The sequence below is a fragment of the Lagopus muta genome, chromosome 7 (genome assembly GCF_023343835.1).
Source record: "Lagopus muta isolate bLagMut1 chromosome 7, bLagMut1 primary, whole genome shotgun sequence".
NCBI lineage: Eukaryota > Metazoa > Chordata > Aves > Galliformes > Phasianidae > Lagopus > Lagopus muta.
The window spans coordinates 43,591,961-43,613,820 of NC_064439.1; the positions used below are offsets into that span (position 1 = coordinate 43,591,961).

Below are 21,860 nucleotides of genomic sequence, written 5' to 3' on the forward strand. Positions count from 1 at the left end.
CGACTAAAATTTGGCAGGGATATGCCCCCCACCAGCTCCAGAGCTCCTCTCCAGTGAGTCTTTGCATTATTCCAGCCCCTCTTCTCCTCGGGGTCCTTTGTTAGGGAACAGGTTTCCTCAGATTGCGGTCAGATCATTTTTCAAAGGGAGCCCTCATTTGAATCATTAAAGATCACTACCTCTTGGTCTCTTTTTCGGTTCCTTCTTGGTCTTATTGATGACCCCTGCTCCCTAAAGCCTCCTGGAAGCTTGGGTTTAAGGATGTCATAATGCAAGGGAAGGAAAAAATACAAGCTACAACAAAGACAACAGTCCACACACAAGTCAGAGTTTACAGACCAAGACAGACTCAAACAAGGCAACTGGAAGCAGTGGCATGCATCTTTTTTACACAAGACTAAAGGCCTTCTCCACGGTCACCATGGCCTCTTGCTATCCTTGTGATCACTCTCGCTTGCCTTGTAAGGCTCTCTGCCCTGAGCTTGCTTCATCATTTCTTCTGCCCACCTCAAGTGGCAAGGCAGTCTTTTCCTATCTCCCTCAAGGTGGCACTGTGCAACTCCATGTACTTCAAAATCATTCATGATCAAGCAGGACACCACAATCTAGCAACTAGAGTCACTGATGAACAAGCACAAAGCAGGAAAAATATGTTTGAGAGAAGTAAGAACAAAAATAGCTATGAAACCTTGCTGCAGGAAGAAACATCAATTTCTCCCAGTTCTCTAAAGTGCACATTGCTACCGAGCAAATGAAAGCTTGTGGATGTTAAATTAACCACAACGCACACCCGAATATCTTCTAAATCACGAAGACTTAAGATAAACTCAAGTGAAAACTGATAACAGCCATCCAGACCGTTTTTTTTGCTCCCATCAGTTTTATTTCTGCAGCCTGATTGGTTCCACTTCTATGAAAAGTGAAATGAGTGTTGCATAATCTGTTGATACAGCTCGCCAGTGAAGCTTTCCTCTTGTGACGTCAGAACGCCTGGATCTTACAAACATAGAAAGGTGAATATTGTAGCAACTGACAAAAGCAAGTTTTGGTTCTTAGCCTTGATCCTCTGTGAATACTTTCTTTTCTAACGAAATTAATGTTACAACTGCCATTCTGTGTCAAGCGATCAGCTGTGTAAATCTTTAGGGTAGCGTTTTGGCAAGCTTTTGAAGACTACTGAGAACTACAGTATTTGAGACTTGGAAGCAAACAAAACACAGCCTTTATTCCACAACATCACTTTTATTTACTTATTTTTTTATATAAACTCATTACAATAAACGCTAGACAAACTGGCCTGAGGAGATCTCTGCTGCTCCCTGCTGCCTTGGCCTTTTTTCCCTTGGAAAGACCACCTTGTAGCCAGGACATCACGGCGACGGTTGGGTGACAGCTGAGAAACATATGAAAAAAATTGTCTCAGGTATCAACTGCTCTTCAGACTTGGAAACGGCATGAATTTGTCATCTTCCTGTAGAAAGAGCTTGGGAACATTTGCTAGATCACTGAACAAGACAAAGAAAGCTCCTTGTAGCGTCATTTCACTTTTAACAAGAAAACAACTCATGGTTTTTTGCATCAGTGATTTTTATTTTAAGAAGAATTCAGTATACACAATGACTGTTTTGTCATGCTTAAGGTTTGAAGTTTCAGTTCTTTTTTTTTTTTAATGAGGAGTTTTGAATATAGCAGCTATGCTAGCACAGGACAGGAAAAGAGAACAGATTTGGCCAAGAAAAACAATGGATACAAACAGCAGAATGCAAAGGACCAGACCAGTGAAAGGAAAAGAATGATGTAGGGAATTGGAACCTTCACCTTGTTGAGCAGCCTGGTCTAGAGGGAGGTGTCCCTGCCTATAGCAGAGGGATTGGAACTAGATGATATCGAAGGTCTCTTCCAACACAAACCACTCTATGATTCTATGATTGGTAAGCACAGAAAACAGTCATGATTCTTTAAGACCTAAAATCTTTTGCATGCCAGCACAAGCAGCTGTCTTAGCTAAAAGGAATTCTTGCATTCAAAGCGTTCAAGATAAACTATGAATGAAGTACCTGGGAAAAGCGTAGATGGTGTCTATTTCTAACACTATGAAAAGAATTCGCTTTCTGCTTCTAGTTCACTTATCAGATTGCTTCAGCTTTAGTCAGGTGCATTAAGGTTGGACTATACTGAAAATTGGCAGGCAGACACCTGCACAGCAAACAGATGACACAGGCACTCTGCTAACGAGAAAGGCTTGGCACTACAGATAAGCAAACTGTGACTCCAATTCACTTGAATTGCAAGAGAGTGACTGGGAGAATAGGCTTTGTAAGGGGGATATCTGGTTACCAAAAAAGGTCTCTCGCTGCCTGCATGGTGTTGCTCTGGTAGTTTGGATGAAAAGAGTGGTTTAACTTCAGTTTGTCTTTAGTCACTGTCACCTGCCTCTCTCCAAAGGCCCTTCTGTACAAGGACTTCTCTGGTTTGCCTGTGTCTAATGCTGAATCACTGGTGCAGATAAGCACCTCTCGGTGACAGCATCTAGCTCTTGGGTCACAGACATCTATCTCCAGTCCTTCCTCTGGTGAGATCTGCGTGCAGCCTGCAAGGCGGCAAGTCAAAGATGAGGCTTTCCATAAAAGGGGGGGTGGAGCTGAAATCTCTTGGCAAGAGGCAAGGTCTTCTTGGCTCGTGTTGTTCTGCTTTTAGTTTTTAATAAGTTCCGTTCTGTTGGCTTTAATGCACGCTCATATAAAGGGTTGGTTCCTCCCAGTCAGACTGATCAGGTTTGGACCCCTTCTCTGTGCCGCTATGATTTATTTGGCTGGCATCACAGACCTCATGCCATCTAGCAAAGAGGTAAGACCTCTCCTTTCTTTCCTCCTGCCCCTGCCAACCTCTTAGTTTTACAGCAGCATCCTCACGGAGATCCCTTCTCCCTTTCCTCCTAGCCTCGTGGTCTCCTGACACTCCCTGCCAGGTTCTCTGAGGAGGAGCAGAAAAAAAGACACCGTGACACATTAGCCAGGACCTCAGAGTTCCCCTGCTATGCACTATCTCTTGCTCTCCAAGTCACGGCAGACCCTCCAATGGCAATAACTTTCATTCATTTTCTGCCTCATCTCACTTGATCAGAGATTTCATGCATTTCTCCACCTTTTCTGCAGTTTTCCTTTCAGGTTCCCATAGGGATTCTTTTCATCACCAGACTAACAGGTGTCTCAGAGTTCATTTTTATCCTTTCCATTATCATGAACTGGCAGCTATTTTTTAGCTTCTTTTTCTGGAGTTCACACATCCTAAGCAGCCACGATTTCTCTGCTCTTCTTGTAGCTCCGCACTCCTCTTCCTGGAGACACACTCTTAAAGTCTCCTCGCCAACAGCCCTTGCCATCTGCTAATATAACATGAAAAATACTGATATAGTAGGCTCCTGCAGTGCAGCTGCTGCGTTACAAGATGCAGTAGTACAACCAGCCCTCCCCGCAGCCACAGAAATGTACTCTGACAAGGAGCCTGTGCTGCCCTCCTCCTGAATTGACAGACAATTCCTCCTTCCCTCCTGCCTTTACCTGAGCAGAAGTATGAAAAATGCAGACAGCTAGGAAGCATTCGCTATTTCAAAGTTTTTTTTCTAAGGGAGGACTGGGCAAAAGATAATTTGCCCAACAGGCTCTTTCTTCAGGCCAGTGCCATGCTAAACTTGCAATCTGAAGGCTGCAAGCTTGATTCCTGCTGATGTGATTGAAAGATCAAAAGCATATTTGAATTGTGACGCGGTACTAATGAGAGCTGGACAGTCCTCAGAAGGTTACTGGCGATGTGAAATCAACCCTTAGCCAAGGTGGGCTCTAGGAGGGTAGAAAGGAGATTAAATTCAGTTCTGTTCACTGCTTCATCTGGAAATCCAGAAAAGTCACTACTGAAGAAATCCAAAGGCAGCAACCAGTTTGTTGGAATGGAAAATAATCACAGGGCAAGGTAGATATGCAGGCACTCGGTGGTTTATTGTGGCTAAAGCACTGCAGCCAAAACTAATGAAGGGTAATACCTACAGAGTAAGGAGATGCACTTTTTTTTTTTTTCCTTAAAAACAGATGCTTACATCACTGAAAAACTGAGGCTTTATGTCACTGTTACCACGGGAAACAACACATGAAAGAAGAGGCCCTTTCAGGGAGCAAGAGGAACAGCCTCTACTTTCTGAGAACAGGGCTGATGAAACTGGTACCACAGTGTTGCCTGCTCATCTGATAGCCACATCTTTAAGGGGCTGTTAGCACACCGAAGAGAAGACATACATGAACCTGCACCGGTGATCTCCCAGCGATAAATTTAATACTCCACAGATGCAGTTTGTGAAAGATGACTGAGCAGCTACTTTCTGTATGAGTGTTTTATTCTGGAGAACAGTAAAGCAGTAAAGCTTGTATGGAGGAAACACTTCACCCAAATGTAAGTTATTGGGCAGAGTAACAATGTCATAGGCAGATATGATGGCAGCAGATAGAATAATTGAATGTAAAGCTATGTCCAGAATAAAAACAATTTGGCATAGAAGACATCAGCTCAGCTGGGATCTATGAGTCTTTTTCCCTTCCCAGACAACTTCTGCAGCTTTCTTGTTTCTGCCTCTAACTCTGACTCTCCAGTTTCTCTTATCCAGCATCTCTTATCTTATCCAGCAAGCAGCCTTCCCTGTTGAGAAACTGCTTTTACCTTTGCTCAGTTGGCCTTTTGTGGGACACGGAGAGCAGCATTTGCAGGCTGCAAGCACAGCTGCTCTGCCAGAGGGACTCAGAACCATCCTGTTTAGCCAGCATTTGTCCTGTGCACTCTTCTCTTTCCAAGGACTCCCCAAAATAGAGCTGGGGGATTTATAGTGAAATTAATTGCAATAGCTGGGCTTCCTGCCGCAATAAGAACCATAGGAAACCTCAGCCCCCCCTGCCCTTACACCGCACACACACCCTACTTCTCATTTGGTATTTTGACCATTATCAGCATTTGTGTAAGATCAGCAGTAGCTTTGCTGTATATAAAACCTGCTGTGGGAGACATCAAGCAAAAAGGCACGAACTGGCATGCCTTCGTTTCTTTCCCTAGCAGAAACAAAGCAGACATTAGGAAGACCAGAGAGCAATGAATAAAAAGAGATTCCCCTATACTAAGTCTAGACAGCTCTTTTCTTCTGCAGCTACATGGTATAACTTTGAGAACTGGTTGTCCTACTAGAAACACCTCCACACAACCACTGAGTGCCCACCTCCTCACTGCACTACAAACTCATTACTTGAGTTTGAGGTACACTTTTACAACCCATAAAAAAGAACGAAAGTTCTGCTGAACAAGAGCTCCTCGGTGGCACCTACTTTTATTAATCATTAAGATGACGCGGCTTCAACTCAGTAATCAGGCTCTCACTGGAAACTTTGTGTGGCCTTACACAGTGTAAAATGCATTTTACTTCTGTTCTGCATTTAAAGGACTATCTCTCGTGAGGATCGACGAGAGAACCACTTGTGATACGATCTGCAAGGAAATACAGAGTTTCCGCTGACAGACACAGCTACCTATTGACATCTGCTTTTTGCAGCTGCTGGGTATCACAGCGTAGGCAGCACGTCGCTGGCAGAGATACCTGGCCAGAAACAAGCAGTTCTGCTCCACCAGAACTGAGGAGCTTCTTTGCATCATTTGAAGAGAAAGAGAGGAGAAAAGGTAATGTTTACAAAATGTAGTGGCAGAAGCAGTTGTCTGTCATACCTGCTTATAATGTACATGACTGTAGATGCTTCTACCTTTAGTTGCTGCTTAGTCATTTTAAAAGCAATTTTCAGAAATCCTGCATAATTAGAATGATGTGTATGTGCATTATGTGAGCATATGTTTTCAGTTTAAAATACCTGAGTAGCCATTCTGAAGGTGCATTAGAGTCAGGTATGTTTAGCTGCTGTTGTTGCATCTTTAGGCCACTGGTGCCAAATGGTTTTGTAGCCATGATTCAGATTATATTTGTGTACAATAGAATGGAGCTGTAGACTGGAAAGGTGTCACGACAGTGACTGTGCATGGAAGGGGACAGGTTAACGATAGTCTGTGTTTGCTGCTAATCAGCAACAGTATGCAGAGTGAAGACAAACAAAGAGATGATATTCACTTTTCCTCTGATTCCCATTCATAAAATAAAGACAAAAGGGAAAGCCGTAATCCCAGCTTGCAAAAATTCTGATGTGTTAGGCTAAGAAATGAAGTTTGCTGTGCTGTGATAACTCACATCAACAACATATTTGCCCTGTGCCCACTATGTGATCTAGTCAACTTCAAAGTAACATCACTTAAAACTCTCAGTCTATCAGAGAAGAACATACATATGAAAATGACAAATTCCTGTTATTCACTTTGCTACTACAGACAGCACTTACTGAGAACTGCTGTCACCTTTCAGTGAGCTTCATTTTATTAGGATGGTCAGATGCGTTCTGTTTCTGTCTTCCTTCAGTAATGTTTGTCTGATTGGAAAGATGGGTAGCATCTCAAACTTCTGTGAACAGTGGCTTCGCTTTTTACTTTACTCCACACAGAATTTCTCCCTCTCTGATTTGGTATCTCTGGTCTGTATCTTTCGTTCCTGTTTGTTTTCTTCTTTGCAGCTTCAGTGGCATTCAGCATTCTTGACATGTCTGTTTGCAGTTTTGGAAGGACATGCGTGCTAAGGACAGTACTTTTGCAAGCATTGCATAAGAATCCTATAATACTTAAACACTGTTTGAGAATCTGCAAGTTAGTCATTGAGTGTTGCAGACTCCCCAACACGATTCAGGCTTGCTGAGTAACCATATGATCATCATCATGCAGAGAGTGACTGACCTTTTTATATTCTTTCATTCTCAGGAACTGGGGGAAAAAACCATGAGTTTATCAAGCACGGAGTCCCTTGAAGCTGACACCTCAACCTTTTATGACTTTTATGATAATTATAATGATGCTCCACAACCTTGCAGTAAGGAAACCGTCAAGAGGTTTGCAGCCTCTTTCCTCCCTGTTCTATATACCCTGGTGTTCCTGGTTGGGCTAATAGGAAACACTCTGGTCATTGTGGTCCTCTTTAAATACAAGAGACTGAAGAGTATGACTGATGTGTACCTGTTAAACCTCGCCATCTCAGATTTGCTCTTTGTTTTATCCCTGCCCTTCTGGTCTTATTTCATGATAGACCAATGGGTTTTTGGAAGTCCCTCGTGTAAAATTATTTCGTGGCTCTATCTGGTTGGGTTCTACAGTGGGATATTTTTTATTATGCTTATGAGCATAGACAGATACCTGGCAATTGTTCGTGCAGTGTTTTCCTTGAAAGCAAGAACTGCCTTCCACGGCCTGATTGCCAGTCTTATTGTATGGCTGGTAGCTCTTTTAGCCTCAGCTCCAGAACTTGTATTTAGAGAATCTTTTGTTGAACAAAATTATACTACTTGCAAGCTGAGATATCCGAGCAACTACATGACATGGAAACTCTTCTACACTTTGGAAATCAATATTCTTGGGCTCCTACTCCCTTTTATAGTTATGGCATTTTGTTACTCCATGATTATTAAAACTTTACTACACTGCAGAAATGAGAAAAAGAATAAGGCCGTGAGGATGATCTTTGCTGTCATGATTGTGTTTTTCTTCTTCTGGACCCCCTACAATATCGTAATTTTACTACAACTGCTGGAAGCTACTGGAGTCATTAGAAACTGTCAAACAAGTAAGAACCTGGACTATGCATTTCAAGTAACTGAAACCCTTGGCCTTTTTCACTGTTGCCTCAATCCAGTCATCTATTTCTTCATGGGGGAAAAATTTAAGAAGTACCTGAAGATGCTCTTTAAGAACTGGCAGTTACCTGGAGTTATTTGTAAGTGGTGTGGACTCCATATCACTTACCACACCGAGTCTACAGGATCGTTCCACACACAGTCAACCGGGGACCAAGAAGCTCTGTAACGCGTTCCACACCGACTGACAAAAATAAAATGACAAAAGCAGGAACTTCAAAAAGCTCAGAAAATGCACAAGCATTTAGCTTGTCTTTGATAATAACTTCATCTTTGATTTCTGCCTCTTAGATTTTCTGAATACTATGGCAGAAGCTGTCCTAGATGTGAGATCTGGCAGTTGGACCCGTACGCTGTATCTGCTGCAATTAGAAATCACTGCTCAGATTAACAGCAGCCTTAACTCACAAGTGCTACACTTGTGTGTTTTTCACCAGCACCAAGAAATGACTGGACTCAATGCAGGGCAGAGGAGAAACAACTTGCTATCTCAAAGTGCATTTGAAAAGTATCTTCGTTTATTCAAGGAGTAGGTGGTTATTACAGTATTTTTTACCCTCAGCTGATCTGTGCAGCTTTTGTTTGCTCAAACATGTAGCAATCTATTAACAACAGCAGCTGCTGTTAGAAGTTTAATCTCAGGGAAGGCTACACCTTCTGCCATTAAGAAAAAAAGGACACAGAACATACACTGTGTACAAAGATGCAAAGCCAGTGCATTATGCTGTGCTATAATCTAGCTTTGTTTTCTTTCAGGTATCCAAACTGTCTACGCATACGTATATATAGGCATTTTTGAATGATTTAATTACCATAATTCAGGATGGCAATTTTTTTTTTTTAATTAACATTGATAATGTGGTGGGTTTTTTTTGTTTTGTTGCTGTTGTTTTTAAATAAATCTTTTAAAAGATAATTTTTTCCAGCATGCATTAACACATTTGAAGCATCTTTTAAAAGTATCTTTTAAAATGAACGTTCTTTGTTCGAAAAATACCTAACTCTGAATTTGTGAGTTGTGAAGACTGAATTTGTGTTCACGATATAAACATCTGGCAAGGTAAAAGAAAGCAAAGACAGATTGTATAGGGAAGGTCTGTCATAATTTAGAAACCACACAAAGAATAGTTGCATTTGATTGCAGAGCAGAAGGCAAAGAAAGATGCCACAGTAGCTGCTTGTAGATCTACACTTTGTTAGTCGGGTCTGGAACAGGAAGAAAAGTCTCAAAGCAACATCTAGATTTTGGCACAAAAATAATTTTTTAAAAGGCAAAACTCAGTGATGTAGTAGCAGCTAAAGTAAGAGCTGGAAAACCTGCATGGAAAATATTCCTGATGGCTCTTTTTTTTTGCTAAATGACAGCTACTCAGCAGACTGTCATCTTTCTTAGGCCATCGGTAATGAAACGACCACCCAGCATTCAAACGTGGCTGCAAATAGCAGACAAAACTTAAAAATATCAACAGGCAGGCAGTGAGAAGGAGCATTAAGGTACATATATAGTATTAAAGCATATATATATATAGTAGCTCTGTTGTCATGCTCACTCCAAATTAGAAATATAAGAGAAAGCTCACCTCCACATCACATCCCTCATGATATAACAAACAGACAAAGTAAAAACCAGCACTCTTAAATGCTCAAGCACACATACATCCTTCACAACTCATTGTGGGGAATGCATTGCCATCAGCACTTTGCTGATGCAACTTTGGGCAAGGAACTGCAATAAAGCAGACAATGAGAATAGCTGTGGAAGGCATTACTGCACTAAGAAGATATCTTCCTTGCTACAAGAAGTGTGTAATTCTTACTACTCGGTACAAGTCACTAAATATATCAGATATGAAAAACTGCCTCAAGGAGTGTGTTAGTCCATCTATTACCCATTTTTATAAGGAAGAGCAAGACAAATTGTAAGTATCAGGTCTAGGAAAGTCTCATGGATGCCAATGAACATAGTGATATCACTGGTGAGCTGGCATGACATGTCAACCTCGCAGATGTGACACAGTGGCATTGTGATCTGCTGAGCTAAACATCAGTCAAGAGCCTACACTGATTTGGAAGCAATACGGTGCAATACAGTAGTTTGTTCTCCTTGGTCCCATTCTGTGACCTTCTAGTCAGTAAGATCAAGCAGGTCCTTTAGATAAACCTGAGATCTTGCTTTCCAGAATAGGGCAAAGGCTCCCTGTGCTGGACTGGCAAAAGTGAAGGTCAGCAAGCAAAAAGCAACCCATAAGAGGCTCTTGGCGATGGCAAGATACGAAAGGTCTGGAGCTCAGAGGATGCTGAGGAACAGCACCAAGATGGCAGCAGCCCTGGGCACACACCCTGCAGTGAGGGAGGCCGTGAGCCCATTCATGTGTGGAGTTATAGGGCGCACCCAGCAGCTGCCCAACGCCTCTCTAAATGGAGACAGCAAGGAGGCCTTTTTCCTCACAAAACTCAGAGGTGCCCCTAGTCACTGCGAGGCTTTCTGCCCTATAATCCTGTGCACGTGTGTGCTTCGGGCAGTGTCTGCTGCAGGCCAAGCTCCCCCCCGAGTGAACACTGACCTCTCTTCCCACTGAGCCTTTCCCAACCCTCCCAGTAATACTCACAGCTACCTCAAAGGATGAGCCACCGGGATGGAAGCTGGATGAGCCACCAGGATGGAAGCTGTGCTCTGAGTGGGCTTCCTGAATCAGCTGCTCATTATTAGCGGCGGGCTCAGGAATCCACAGCTCACCAAAGCTGGATGGTTTCATCTTCTCTGCCACCTGGAACAAACCCTGCTCCCCCAGGCACCAAGCTGCTGTGGATAACACCACTCCTCTTTTGAAAGAGGGCTTTGAAATCTGCTGATGAGAAAGGATGAGATAATACTATTAACACAGACAAAAATAAAGCAGGGATTTTCATAATGTCAGATGATCAAAGGTATAATTTTAGCTGAAGAAGAGTTTCCAAGTGATGAATGAGGTACAGGCAGACCTATTGAACTATGAAAAACAATAAATAGGTATTTGAGTGAAGCAAAGCTGACTCATTCTTAAACCCACATTTTTTACATCGAGGTTCCTTGGAAGGCCATTCAGAGCAACTGAGAGGACCCAAAGCTGCCACAGAAGTGCAGACCAGGAAAAAAAGAGCATAATGACATTAACTATAAATAATGATGAAAAGGTTTAAAAAAGTTGATAGTCCTGTTTTCACACAACACGTAAGTCAGTGCAGTCATTCCCTAAGCATAAGAATTACACACTTATCTTGGAGTGACAGACTAGTTGACCTTTAAGGGTCTCTTTCAAGTCAAATAATTCTACAATCAGCTACTCTGGAGCATGGCGTTATCCCCTTCGTGCAGAGAAGGCATCATAATAGGCCACCTTCTCCCAAAGTACTCCTCTTGTTATTAGAATCAGCCTTGGAAAGAAACAGGATTTGTCCTTCTTCTTCCCATTGCTGTTTGCCACTGTTCCAGCAACAGGTCTGGACACCTGGTGTGAAGGACAGTGCAATTCAAAAGGTCCTGTTGTGCTGCTCTGCTACTAGGATGCTTCCAGTGGTCAACACTTACACACTTTACTCCAGGAGCTCACAATGATTTCCTGTTTTATCTAGCATTTTAACATGACTCTAGCTCTTAACATGACTAGAGACCAGTTTCATCAGCTCCCAGCTCTTACACAAATATGTTCATTTGACTTTATTTACAATTATGAATCAAGAGTAGTTCAGTAATGTCAATTAAAATGACCATTAAAATACTCTTGAAGGTACTGCCTGCAGGGAGCTCAACAGGACTCCATTACTCCAGCCATTAATAAAGTTTTTAAGTAGAAGGCTGGAAATTAATAGAAAATAGAGTTGTAGTGAGAGTTCTAGCATTCACATGGCTGACAAAAGCATTCAAAGGTGATGCAGTACTGGTCAGGTAAACTTACCGTAACACAGCAAAGATGTATGCCAGTACCACTGGCAGTCACAAAGAAGTCACTCCAGATAAAGCAGGCAGTACAAAGCGAGATGACATGAATTTGGATGCCTTCAGGAAGATTTTTTTCATGATCATTTCGCAGCAACAACCATCAGGAAAAAAAAAAGAAGCAAACAAAAATCTGATCTTATAGAAATGTCAGAGACACCTCCTGCAGAAACGAAGCTCACAAATGGTAGTCGTCCATCTGTTGCAGACTAGCAAAATCCAAGTCTTCTTCAAACAGCTTGGTAGAGACAGGCACAGCTGCTAAATGCTGCAAATGCTCTTTCCTTTGGATGTAAATATCCCTCCACATATCCCTCACATGATCAGCGCAAAAGAGAACTCTTCGCAGGCCATTGCTCAGTGTCCCAGGTCAAAGGCTTCTCATTCATTTCTGATCCTCTTTTGAACTCCCAGAAATAGCAGCATGCATGTAATACCTCTTCTGAAAATAGTAAATATCTTCTCTTATGCATCACTGGCCCCTTTACCATTATTTGTTGTTTGGTTTAAGAAAAATGAAGCAGCCTTCAGATTAGAGCTGTACCATATTTCTTCTGGTAGTCCAACCTCAGATGCCCCCACCAAGAAACTCCAAGTCAGGATCCAGGCTGCATGAGAAAGAGCACAGGTGAAAATGAAGGACATGAAGGGTATCTGGGTGTAAATGGATGAAGATGATGAGCTAATGCCACGGGGTTCAAGTTAGATGTTAGGAAGAGTTTCTTCAACAAAAGAGTGTGAGGTACTGGAACAGGCTGCCCAAGGAAGCAGTGGAGTCACTGTCCCTGGAGGCGTTCAAGCAATGTGTAGATGTAGCACTGAAGGACGTGGTTAGTGGGCACGGTGAGGATAGATTGGCAGTTGGACTAGATCATTTTAGAGGTCTTTTCCAGCCTTAATGATTCTATGTTCTTAACTGGATTCTATGATTCCGTGTTCTTAACTGATGTAGAGGCTGTTATCTGTCTTAAAATAGGTGAGAAACAAGGATTAATGCTTGCAAACGACTTGAAAGGAAAAAAAATAAATCGTATCCTCTGTGTAAACACAAGCCAGGTACATGACTGATCAGAGTATCATGCTGCTTTAGTTTTTCTGCTGGTGTTTTTGTTTCAGGTCATCGTGGAAGGGCTGAAGTTTCTCTGGGTTTGAGCCTGCTTCTGAGCAACAGCGTGCAGTCAGTATACAGAGCTCAGTAACAGCATGCTGCAAGCTTCTCACAGTTTCAAGTGTTGCAAAACAAACAAAAAAACCTTTTTCCTTGCTTTTGCAAGGAAAGTAAGTAATCAAGAATCTGATATGTTTCCGCAGATAAGAAACTCTCATAAAAGACACTTTCAATGCTACTAGCATCCTGTAAGACAACAAAGACGTTACCAGATTCAATTTTTCTCAGAGGTCAGCAGCATTTGATCGGCATTTTACAAGAAGCTCTGAGCAGCCAAATTCAGCATGAGATTTATGTACCTGGGACAGGTGACGGGAACAGCAGCTGCACAATCCTGTGTGAAAAGCATATTTGTCTCTTCTGCACTGGGGCACTTCCCCTAAGCTCCCCAGAGAAGTATCCTGGTTTGGGACAGGTAGGGGAGGAGGAGATCCACCTCTCACTTTAGCCAGTTTCCATCACACACAAATAGAAAGTGTAGTACCACCTAGCTGTAGCACGAAAGCATCTTAATCAAAGAAAGACCACAACAGATCTTTGTGTTTACTCATAACTGGTAAACTGAAATTTGACCACAAGTAAGACCATGACCGCAGACAGAGTGACTTGTCTTTTCCGCTCCTAAAGTATGTGGGGAAGGTGCAAAGAACATGAAGAGAACAAAGAGAGAAGGATGGCTTCTCTTGCTGCTTATGCACTCCAGTTCCCTGATGCACATTTAGAAGGACTGAAGTGGAAAGAAAACAAGGCTTCAAGGACCAGTTGTGCTGTCTGTAGGTGCTGAGAAGTTGCACAGCAGAAGTCTTACCTTTGCTTTCAGAAACCTTGTTTGCGCTTCTAGGGATCTGAAACTGAGCGCAAAGTGTGAGACAAACTTGCCATGCTACTACAGAGATGGGCCTGAAGAGCTTACAGAAGGAAAGAATAAAGAAGTTCGGATGTTGGATATTTCTTCCTCAGCTCTGCTTCGTTGACTTACTCATACATCATTCAGGTCAGTACCTGATCCTTTGCATCAGAAATACTAGGGAACCACCAAAATCCCCCATGGGGAAGCTGGTTCCTACTTGCTCATGCTCTTGCTTTTCACATGAACGCATGTGCCACAGCCCTCCTCACCGCAGTCACACAGAGGTCACAGTAAATCCATTCACCTCCTTGCCAGCTAACGCTCAAGATCTCCCTGTGCAGTGCTCACACAGGCAGGATGTTTGTGTTGTGACTGCACTACCTGCACATTTTGCATACCAGTGGCAGTTTCATAAACATCTGAGCACTGGGGAGAATGGATCTGCAGTAAATGGATCTGCACTGGTGAAAGACCACCACTTTTTAATCCTACTATGCTGTCTTGATTTTGTTTCATCAAACTATTTTAGAAGAAGTGCAGCTAATTTTTCAACATATTTGCTCCCAATTCCTATCTTCTGATGGAGGGAAACAATTTCAAAGTTCCTTATGAAACTCACGTAAAAAAAACCTACAGAGCCTTGTATGCCCTATCACAACAGGTATGCGTGAATAAAATTAAACTGATCAAACCTCAAGTTAACGTTTCTTTTTTAAAGTTGACTGTCAAATAATAATTATTTAATACATTGTGTTGGCATCTGAGAAAGCAAGCTTAGCACGAGATACCTACGCTTCTGAAAACTTTTGGGGTGGGAGCTTTTTCTCCTTTTTTTTTTTTCTTTTTTGAAACACAAGGAATGGCTTTGTACAGATTCAGGACAACTATCAATCGTGTCAACAGCTTTTCTGTAAGGTGATTCATAATAAGAAGCTGATTCATATTTGGTATGGCTGAAGCCGTCTTCACAATATAACATTAAATCATATTATATGATATGAGTAAATGTAGCCTGGATTTTCTGAAGGGTACATGCCCTTACCTATGCCCAATTCATTAACAGCCATGCTAATATAAAATGCTGGCTTCCCAGATCCTGGGGGAAAAAAAAAAAAGTAAAAAGAGCTCCAGAAATGTCAAGCATTTGTACATAATTAGCTGTAGAAAAGTTGATAGCCACTAATAACAGAATAAATAAGAAGTTTTTTGTTACAGTGTCTATTTTAGTGGTGCCTCCTAGCAAAATCATGTTTTCTAGACCTGCAGCTGCACGATGCCATAATCACTGCTTTGGCAAAAACAAAACAGTTTAAAAAAGCAGTCTGAGAGATCCTCACAGCAAGAGTCACATCTCCCTAGTGGATGCACAGGACAAGGTAGATGTAATTGCTCCAAAAAGAGCAGCTGCCAAGGCACCAATAGGTAGGGTAGCAGGAAGTGCTGCTTACTGGACAGCTTTCATTGTCTCCATTGTCTTAGTGTATTGAGCTGCAGAATTAAACCAGTAGCCAGTAGCCTAACCAGGTCTGTTGCTACCTATCAGAGTCAATATGACCAAAACAGACTACAGCACCCTTATCCTTTCCATCTCTCTGAAAAAAAAAAAAAAAAGAGCTTTTAAGGTTCTGTTTTCAGCCTTGCCATGGATGTCAGACAATTTAGATCTTATGACTGCTATACAGAAATAAAGACTGTGCCCCCTTTGTAAAACAAAGGCATTTTGTAGACCAATGCTATAGTGAAACTATTTATTACTACAGAGACAAAAATTTGTGTGTTCACTGCTATCTGTCTTGCCTTGCACCAAGACATCAAGAACTACACACACAAAATTTCACCTCCTTCCACAGAAGATAAAAACAACTTCATAAGGGATGGTTCTAAAAAAAGCCTTTGGTTTTGAGCAATTTCTTCCTTATATTTCTCCGTCAATAGGTGGTTGCTGGCCTGAATCACTGAGGTTTGCACACAAAAACCCTACCCCTTCTTGACTTGCTTGCCCAATTTACTTCACATTTTGACATTTGCAATCCTAAGGGGGTTTCAGCAATTTGCACGAATGCACTAAAACAGGTAGCAGAATAGGAACATTCTTTCCATGTAAAAGCAGCATCAGATTTTCACACCAAAGGACATCCAGGCTGACAACAAACAAGCCCCAAAACCAAAATATACAACAGAGCACAGACTAAAGTACTTACAAGAGGTAATACTCTTAAGTAATCTTGAATCTACTCAATGCCAGCATGTGCCACACAGTGTGAGCTTTAGGTCTTGGGGGACTTTTTGCAAACTGAGTCAAGGCAACTGAGCTAAACAGCTAAATCAGCAGTCAAAGCTGTGTCCCTTCCACTGAAAAGAGTATAAAAGTACTCAAATGCCACCTCGACTTCATAAGAAAAGAAAAAAGAGACATTACCTGAAAGTTTCAGGTGCATAAGCTTAGAGAGAAATTACTTGCTAAGCTCACCTTCAAAGAAAGTTCAGAAACAGAAATTCGTCATGCTAAGTACCATTATTCCTCTATGAAAAAACACACTGCTGTTAAATCAGAAAAAAGAAGACGACAACAAGTGATGTGGGCTGAGCAATGCACACTTAATTTATGACAGAAATCCTCAGCTTCTAAGACAAAAGCATTCTTATATGCTACACGGATGGGGCAAGCCCTTGAACTGATGACACAGAGAGAGCAGAAATGGTGGGAACCTCTGAATATTCTTTCATCCACCTTGCAGGACAGATACAACAAGGTTGTATTTCTGCAGACAATAATTGCTCACTAGAAAATGGAGTGAAACCAGTCTAGGCACCATCGAGCCTTATTATTTTGAGATAACTGAAAATAGGTGATACGTATTGAGAATTGCATGAAAAAGCATGTTTTTTGTCTTGAATTCCCAGGGTAAAACGTAAGAAAAGGTAGCAACAAGCCCCTGGGCAGTAAGCACTGTCAGAACTGAATGTTCACAACCTTAACGTTTCAGCAATTTTTTTTAATAAGAATTGGATATTTTCCCCATCCTGTACATCTAGCCGGGAGGGCTGAATCTTCACTCCAGCTCATGTAAAATTTCCCCCTTGCAGCTTATGAAAATCTGAAAACTACAGAGCTCAGCATCACTGCTCTTCTCCGTTTTAGCAAGATGCAAGGCCACAGCCTTTGGTTGGAGGCACCAGAAAAGATTATTTTTCCTTTCCCCTCACAACCTGCTTGGGTTTGGAAAAAAAAAAACACAAAACAAAGTAAAAACCACTACTGTCTACGTGCCATACTATCATGGTTTCCCTCTGTCTACACCAGGCTTCTTATACGCACCGTGTTTTGAAATTCTGACTATTCTTGTTTGCATCTCTGTAGTGTTTAAACATCCCTCCAAATCCTCTAGTACTGTTTGCATAGGTACGGTAAACTGGAAACAAACTGCAGTTAAGTCAGGTATGCTAGTACAATAATCTCATTTTGGTATCTTTGCACAGAATGTGCTTTTCAGAATTAAAAATAACTGCCTTTTGGGTGATTTCAGCATAGATAGATTCTACACATCTGCATTTCAATTACTAGCACTTTCTATCCGTGTTCTCTTTACTTCATAGGTGGATGATCAAGCTTACTTTTTTCCTTAGCTGCTTTTCTTTTTTTTTCTTCTTCCCCTCAATAAAAGAAGAGCAGTCCAAAATGTGGCTAATAAAGCATCTTCTTTTGATGTCAGCTGAAATAAAGATCTGCAGAGGCTTTCTTCAATGCCTTTGATACATTTGAGTCACGCCAAACAGATCAGAGAGGTTAGAAGTGGATAAATGAAAGAACTTCTGCAGCAGGTATCAACCAACAGCACTTCCTTTCTACTTCAGCATGAGCTAAAGGGCTCAGTGCTTTAAATAACGCAGTGCCCGCACATACCTATGTTTGGCTGTAGTCAAAAGACTCACACTGCTTTAAGCTTTTGAGGTAGATATTGCTCTGAATCAAAGGACAAAAAAGCAACATAGGAATGCAATGTGGCTGAAGTCACCGCTTAAACAAAATCATGCAGGAAATCATGCAAACCTGGTATGAGTTCAATGCTAGGTTCTCAGGTTTTTCAGAGTACCGGATCTACCTGTTCATGATTAATGCAAACCACATCCTAAAACTGAGCAGAAATAAAAAAAAAAGCTTGAAGAAAGGTATGTACAGTATGCAAAGGAACTATCTGTCAAAGCCTAAAGTCTTGCAGAAAACCTAGGGAAGAAACCAGCAGTTTCTTTTTCCTCTTCTCCTCAACAATTCTGCCAACACTTGACCTGCAGTGCTGGATGATGTGTAGATCCCTCTACAGTCTCCACACACAACACAGCCACTCACTGTCTCCCAGGGAAAGGGATTTGGAAAGTGCTATTGCAGAACTCCCCGTTTTTGGATAAATCTTGACCAGAGATCCAGAAAGCATGCATCACGTGCATCTAAACAACGTTTGTGGACCTTGGAAAAATGGAACCTCTGAATGGGATTTGGACAAAAGGCATAACCAAACCAGAAGCAAAGGCATTTCTGTCCAACTTGAAAGTTTATGATTGATAGGTGGAGGGATGGAGATCACACTTCAGACATCTGAAGACACACTGAAGGAAATTCTCGTGGTTCCTCTAAAGAAAAGACTTCCTCAGTACAAAGGGAAGAAGCAGTAAGATGCAAGGAAGAACAAAACAGGAAACATATGGCAATCATTTCTTATGAAGCACTGGAGAGATGACCCACCATCACTAGGCACTTCTCCACATGAGGCTCAGAACTGAACTCTGGCCCGCAGCCACAGACAATACTGAAAACACTCAGCCAACAGACATGTAAAAGCATGAGCACTAAAGAAACCTAACTCTAAACAGACATAAAAATATATACATAGTGCATACACTTCAATGACTATAAGGAAACCTGACAAAAAATTATTTTAAATGAAAAAAACTGACTGTTTTTTCCTACGTTATCTGCACCAGTATTCAAGAGATCCACTCTATTTAATGACCCCTTCTGTTGGAGAGTTTCAGACTCAATTCACAACCCCACTTCAGAGTTAACTTGCCTACTCCCCCCAAGTTTAAAAAGGCTAAGTTACAGGCATGCAGACTGTAAACACATTACCACGGTGCAATACAGTAATCTCAGCAGACTCGCTCTGCAAGTGCCTTGATATGAAGGTGTGATGAGGAGCTTTATGAGCAAGACGATGCTTCCCATTCTGACACAACACCATTACAAGTGAGCCCTACCCAAGACCGTTATGTTTTAGTGCTGCATACACCTGAACTTCAGGAGTTGAGTCTGTGTACCAAGGCCTAGGATGAGAATTTTAAAATACATCCCTTCAATTCCTTAGCCACATACAGATGTTATATGCTACCAAAAGGGGCTTGCACTACCAAGTGAAACTAGCACTGGTTCTGTGAAGCCTCTGCTGGTAACACACACCTTCCAGATTTCCCTCAAAGCTGGGGAACTCTTGTTCACTACTCCCATTTTTGATAACATAATAAGCAACATAAAACCCCTTCTGAAAAGGGACTTTTAGACATACGTACGTCATTCAGCAAAGGAAACACGAAGATCCCTGTGATATGTTTCCAACACTCATCCATTCAACCTTCTGTATCAAGTTCCAGGATCATCTCCTCCTGCCCAGTTTTGCCTTCTCATTCAGAAAGAACCATTAGGGCAGACCCCAACCTTCCTTTAGTCAAACAGTCTTTCTGCCAGCACCTTGGAGTTAGTCTGGGCATCCATGCTTTTTAAGTCTTGGCTTCCAAAGCAACATTCTTGCAACTCTCATTTCTTTCAGAAAAATTGCTGGAGCACACAGCAAGGTAATTGAGAGGAATCTAGTGCCTCTTCACATCCTTATTCAATCTTCTCTATGTGGCTCTGCACTTCTTTGTATTTTTGTTCATCCAGTCCATCCTGGTGGCAACACAGATGAGATGACACAGAACAGCCCTCAAACCAAGCTGAAGTTAGGTTAGGATTTATCAACACTCTAAGATGTTTGATCAGATATGGACACAAAAAGTGTCAGAATACCAGTCTTAGACATTCAGATGCTGTTGTTCTCAGTGATTTCAATATGTCCAAAATTACAATACAAGGAGACTTCATAGTTTGCCTTCATAGTCATCTATTTACAGAAAATTGACCAATCTTACCCAAAGAGCGTAGATTCCTTCCCCTAGTAGTCAACAGTCACTGTTTTGCTTATAGGGCACCTTCACAAACTGGATAATGCTCACCACTTGTTTCAAATCACACTGTTAAGGACAGGGTTCTTCTTCTGCAATAGCCATTTCTGAACACCTGATGCATATTTGTCAGGATGGTGGTGTTTGCTGTCCAATAAGGTGAATTTTCTAGACTCATACTCAAGTTACCATTAAAATTGTCCAAAAATCATCCAAAGACTACAAAGGGAAGCTGAGAGGCTGTAGAACAAATAGATCTGTCTGCAAAGGAGAACTACAAAGGGCGTGGAGGGGCTGAAGGGATGCAGACAAAGCCAAGACTCAACCCTGTGACTGTGAAATTCTGGTTAACTTCTATGTAGATTGTAACTCTGTTATCAACATAAGGGGAAGAGTAGTCTACTCCACGTGTTATCAAAGAACACAACCATGTTGTGCACACTGTTGGCCAGTTTACATTTACCTGCTCATTCATTCATGCACAGGCAGCACCACAGTTTAAGCTTAGAAATCTTGATCCATGTCTGGCAAAATACCTGTGCTGAGTCCTTACAGCTAAACCTTGCAAACAGATTTCTGATAGCATAGGAATTCTGGCACATAGTCCCAGGAATCACAGAAATATTTGAGTTAGAAAGGACCTTCAAATGTCATCTAGTTCAACTCTCCTGCAATGAACAGGGACATCTGCAGCTACATCAGGTTACTCATAGCCCCATCCAGCCTGTCCTTGAATGTTTCCAAGGATGGGGCATCTACCACTATCTGTTCCAGTGCTACACTACTCTTACCATAAAAAACTTGTGTCATATCCAATCTGAATCTTCCCTCTTTTAATTTGAAACCGTTTCCCCTTCTTCTATCACGGCAAACCCTGCTGAAGGTTCTGTCCCCTTTTTTCTTACAGCCCCTTTTTAGATACTGAAAGGCCATATAAGGCTTCCCTAGAGCCTTCTCCAGGCTGAACAGCTCCTGCTCTCTCAGCCTGTCCTCAAAGAGGAGCTATTCCATCCCTTGGATAATTTTTGTGACCCTCCTCTGAAGGCACTTCAAGATTGCACACTAAAGCAAGGAAGTCTAGAATAGACCCCAGCCACGTAGTAGCAGTAAAAGTGGAGGCATAGGGGCCCATTGCATGATGTGGTTTGAGGAGAACACAAACTCACAGCATCCACAGGCACAGCTACAAATGAAGAAATAGCAAGTGGCAGAAGGCTCTACATGGTAGATATTTGCTCTGAATGCCATAGAGAACTCCCTTCATGTTCTCACACAAACACCACACCATGAAGCAACCTGGTTTTTTTATAGGCAGAGCAGGATCAGGAATCAAGGCCCCAGCTTTCAGTTCCTTTCTGTAGACAACAAATCACTTCCCAGAAAGCAATTAACAGGCAGGTGCATTATTGAAGCTGTCTAGAGACCTAGTTGAAAAACACTGAGTTTATCATTTTGTTCTTGACTGCCTTATATTTATCCAGATGAATGTTTGCAATCCTTAATGCCAATAAATAAATAAATAGTGTTTGTAATATTACACTGAGTTTTGACAAAAAGAAAAATATGAAGGATTATACTGTACTACATTTTCATGAATGCAATGGAAAAAATGAAGTGATGACAAGAGCTACAGGATGAACAACTTTTCCGGTCTCTTCACAGCACTAATTGGCAGAAAAATGAAAATACTCCTTCCTTTTAAAGCACTGAACTGTTGTAGGAATTGTATCTAAGTAATATCATTAATCTGCATGCTGCACGCCACAAAACCCACAACCGGTATGAAACTAATTCTGTTCCATTCCTTACTTTCAAAGCCTAGCTTCATAATAAATGGCTTGGAGA

At 41.7% G+C, this 21,860-nt stretch overlaps 1 protein-coding gene across 3 annotated transcripts; it reads left to right on the forward strand.

Annotated features, from left to right (window-relative positions):
* Positions 1-1,302: 1,302 nt before the first annotated feature.
* Positions 1,303-10,401, forward strand: CCR4 (C-C motif chemokine receptor 4). Of its 3 annotated transcripts, none has more exons than XM_048952124.1 (2): positions 1,303-5,709; positions 6,883-10,401. In XM_048952124.1, exon 2 carries the CDS (start codon positions 6,901-6,903, stop codon positions 7,975-7,977), a length of 1,077 nt encoding a protein of 358 aa, XP_048808081.1. In that variant the 5' UTR covers positions 1,303-5,709; positions 6,883-6,900; the 3' UTR covers positions 7,978-10,401. The 3 variants fall into 3 exon arrangements, with proteins under 3 accessions (XP_048808081.1, XP_048808079.1, XP_048808080.1); XM_048952122.1 differs by having other exon boundaries at positions 1,303-2,847; positions 4,086-10,401; XM_048952123.1 differs by having other exon boundaries at positions 1,303-2,847; positions 5,475-10,401.
* The last annotated feature ends 11,459 nt before the right edge of the window (positions 10,402-21,860 follow it).

Bases quoted from the DNA above. Each gene is read 5' to 3' on its own strand.
- CCR4 (XM_048952122.1), top strand. From the start codon at position 6,829: ATGATCATCATCATGCAGAGAGTGACTGACCTTTTTATATTCTTTCAT.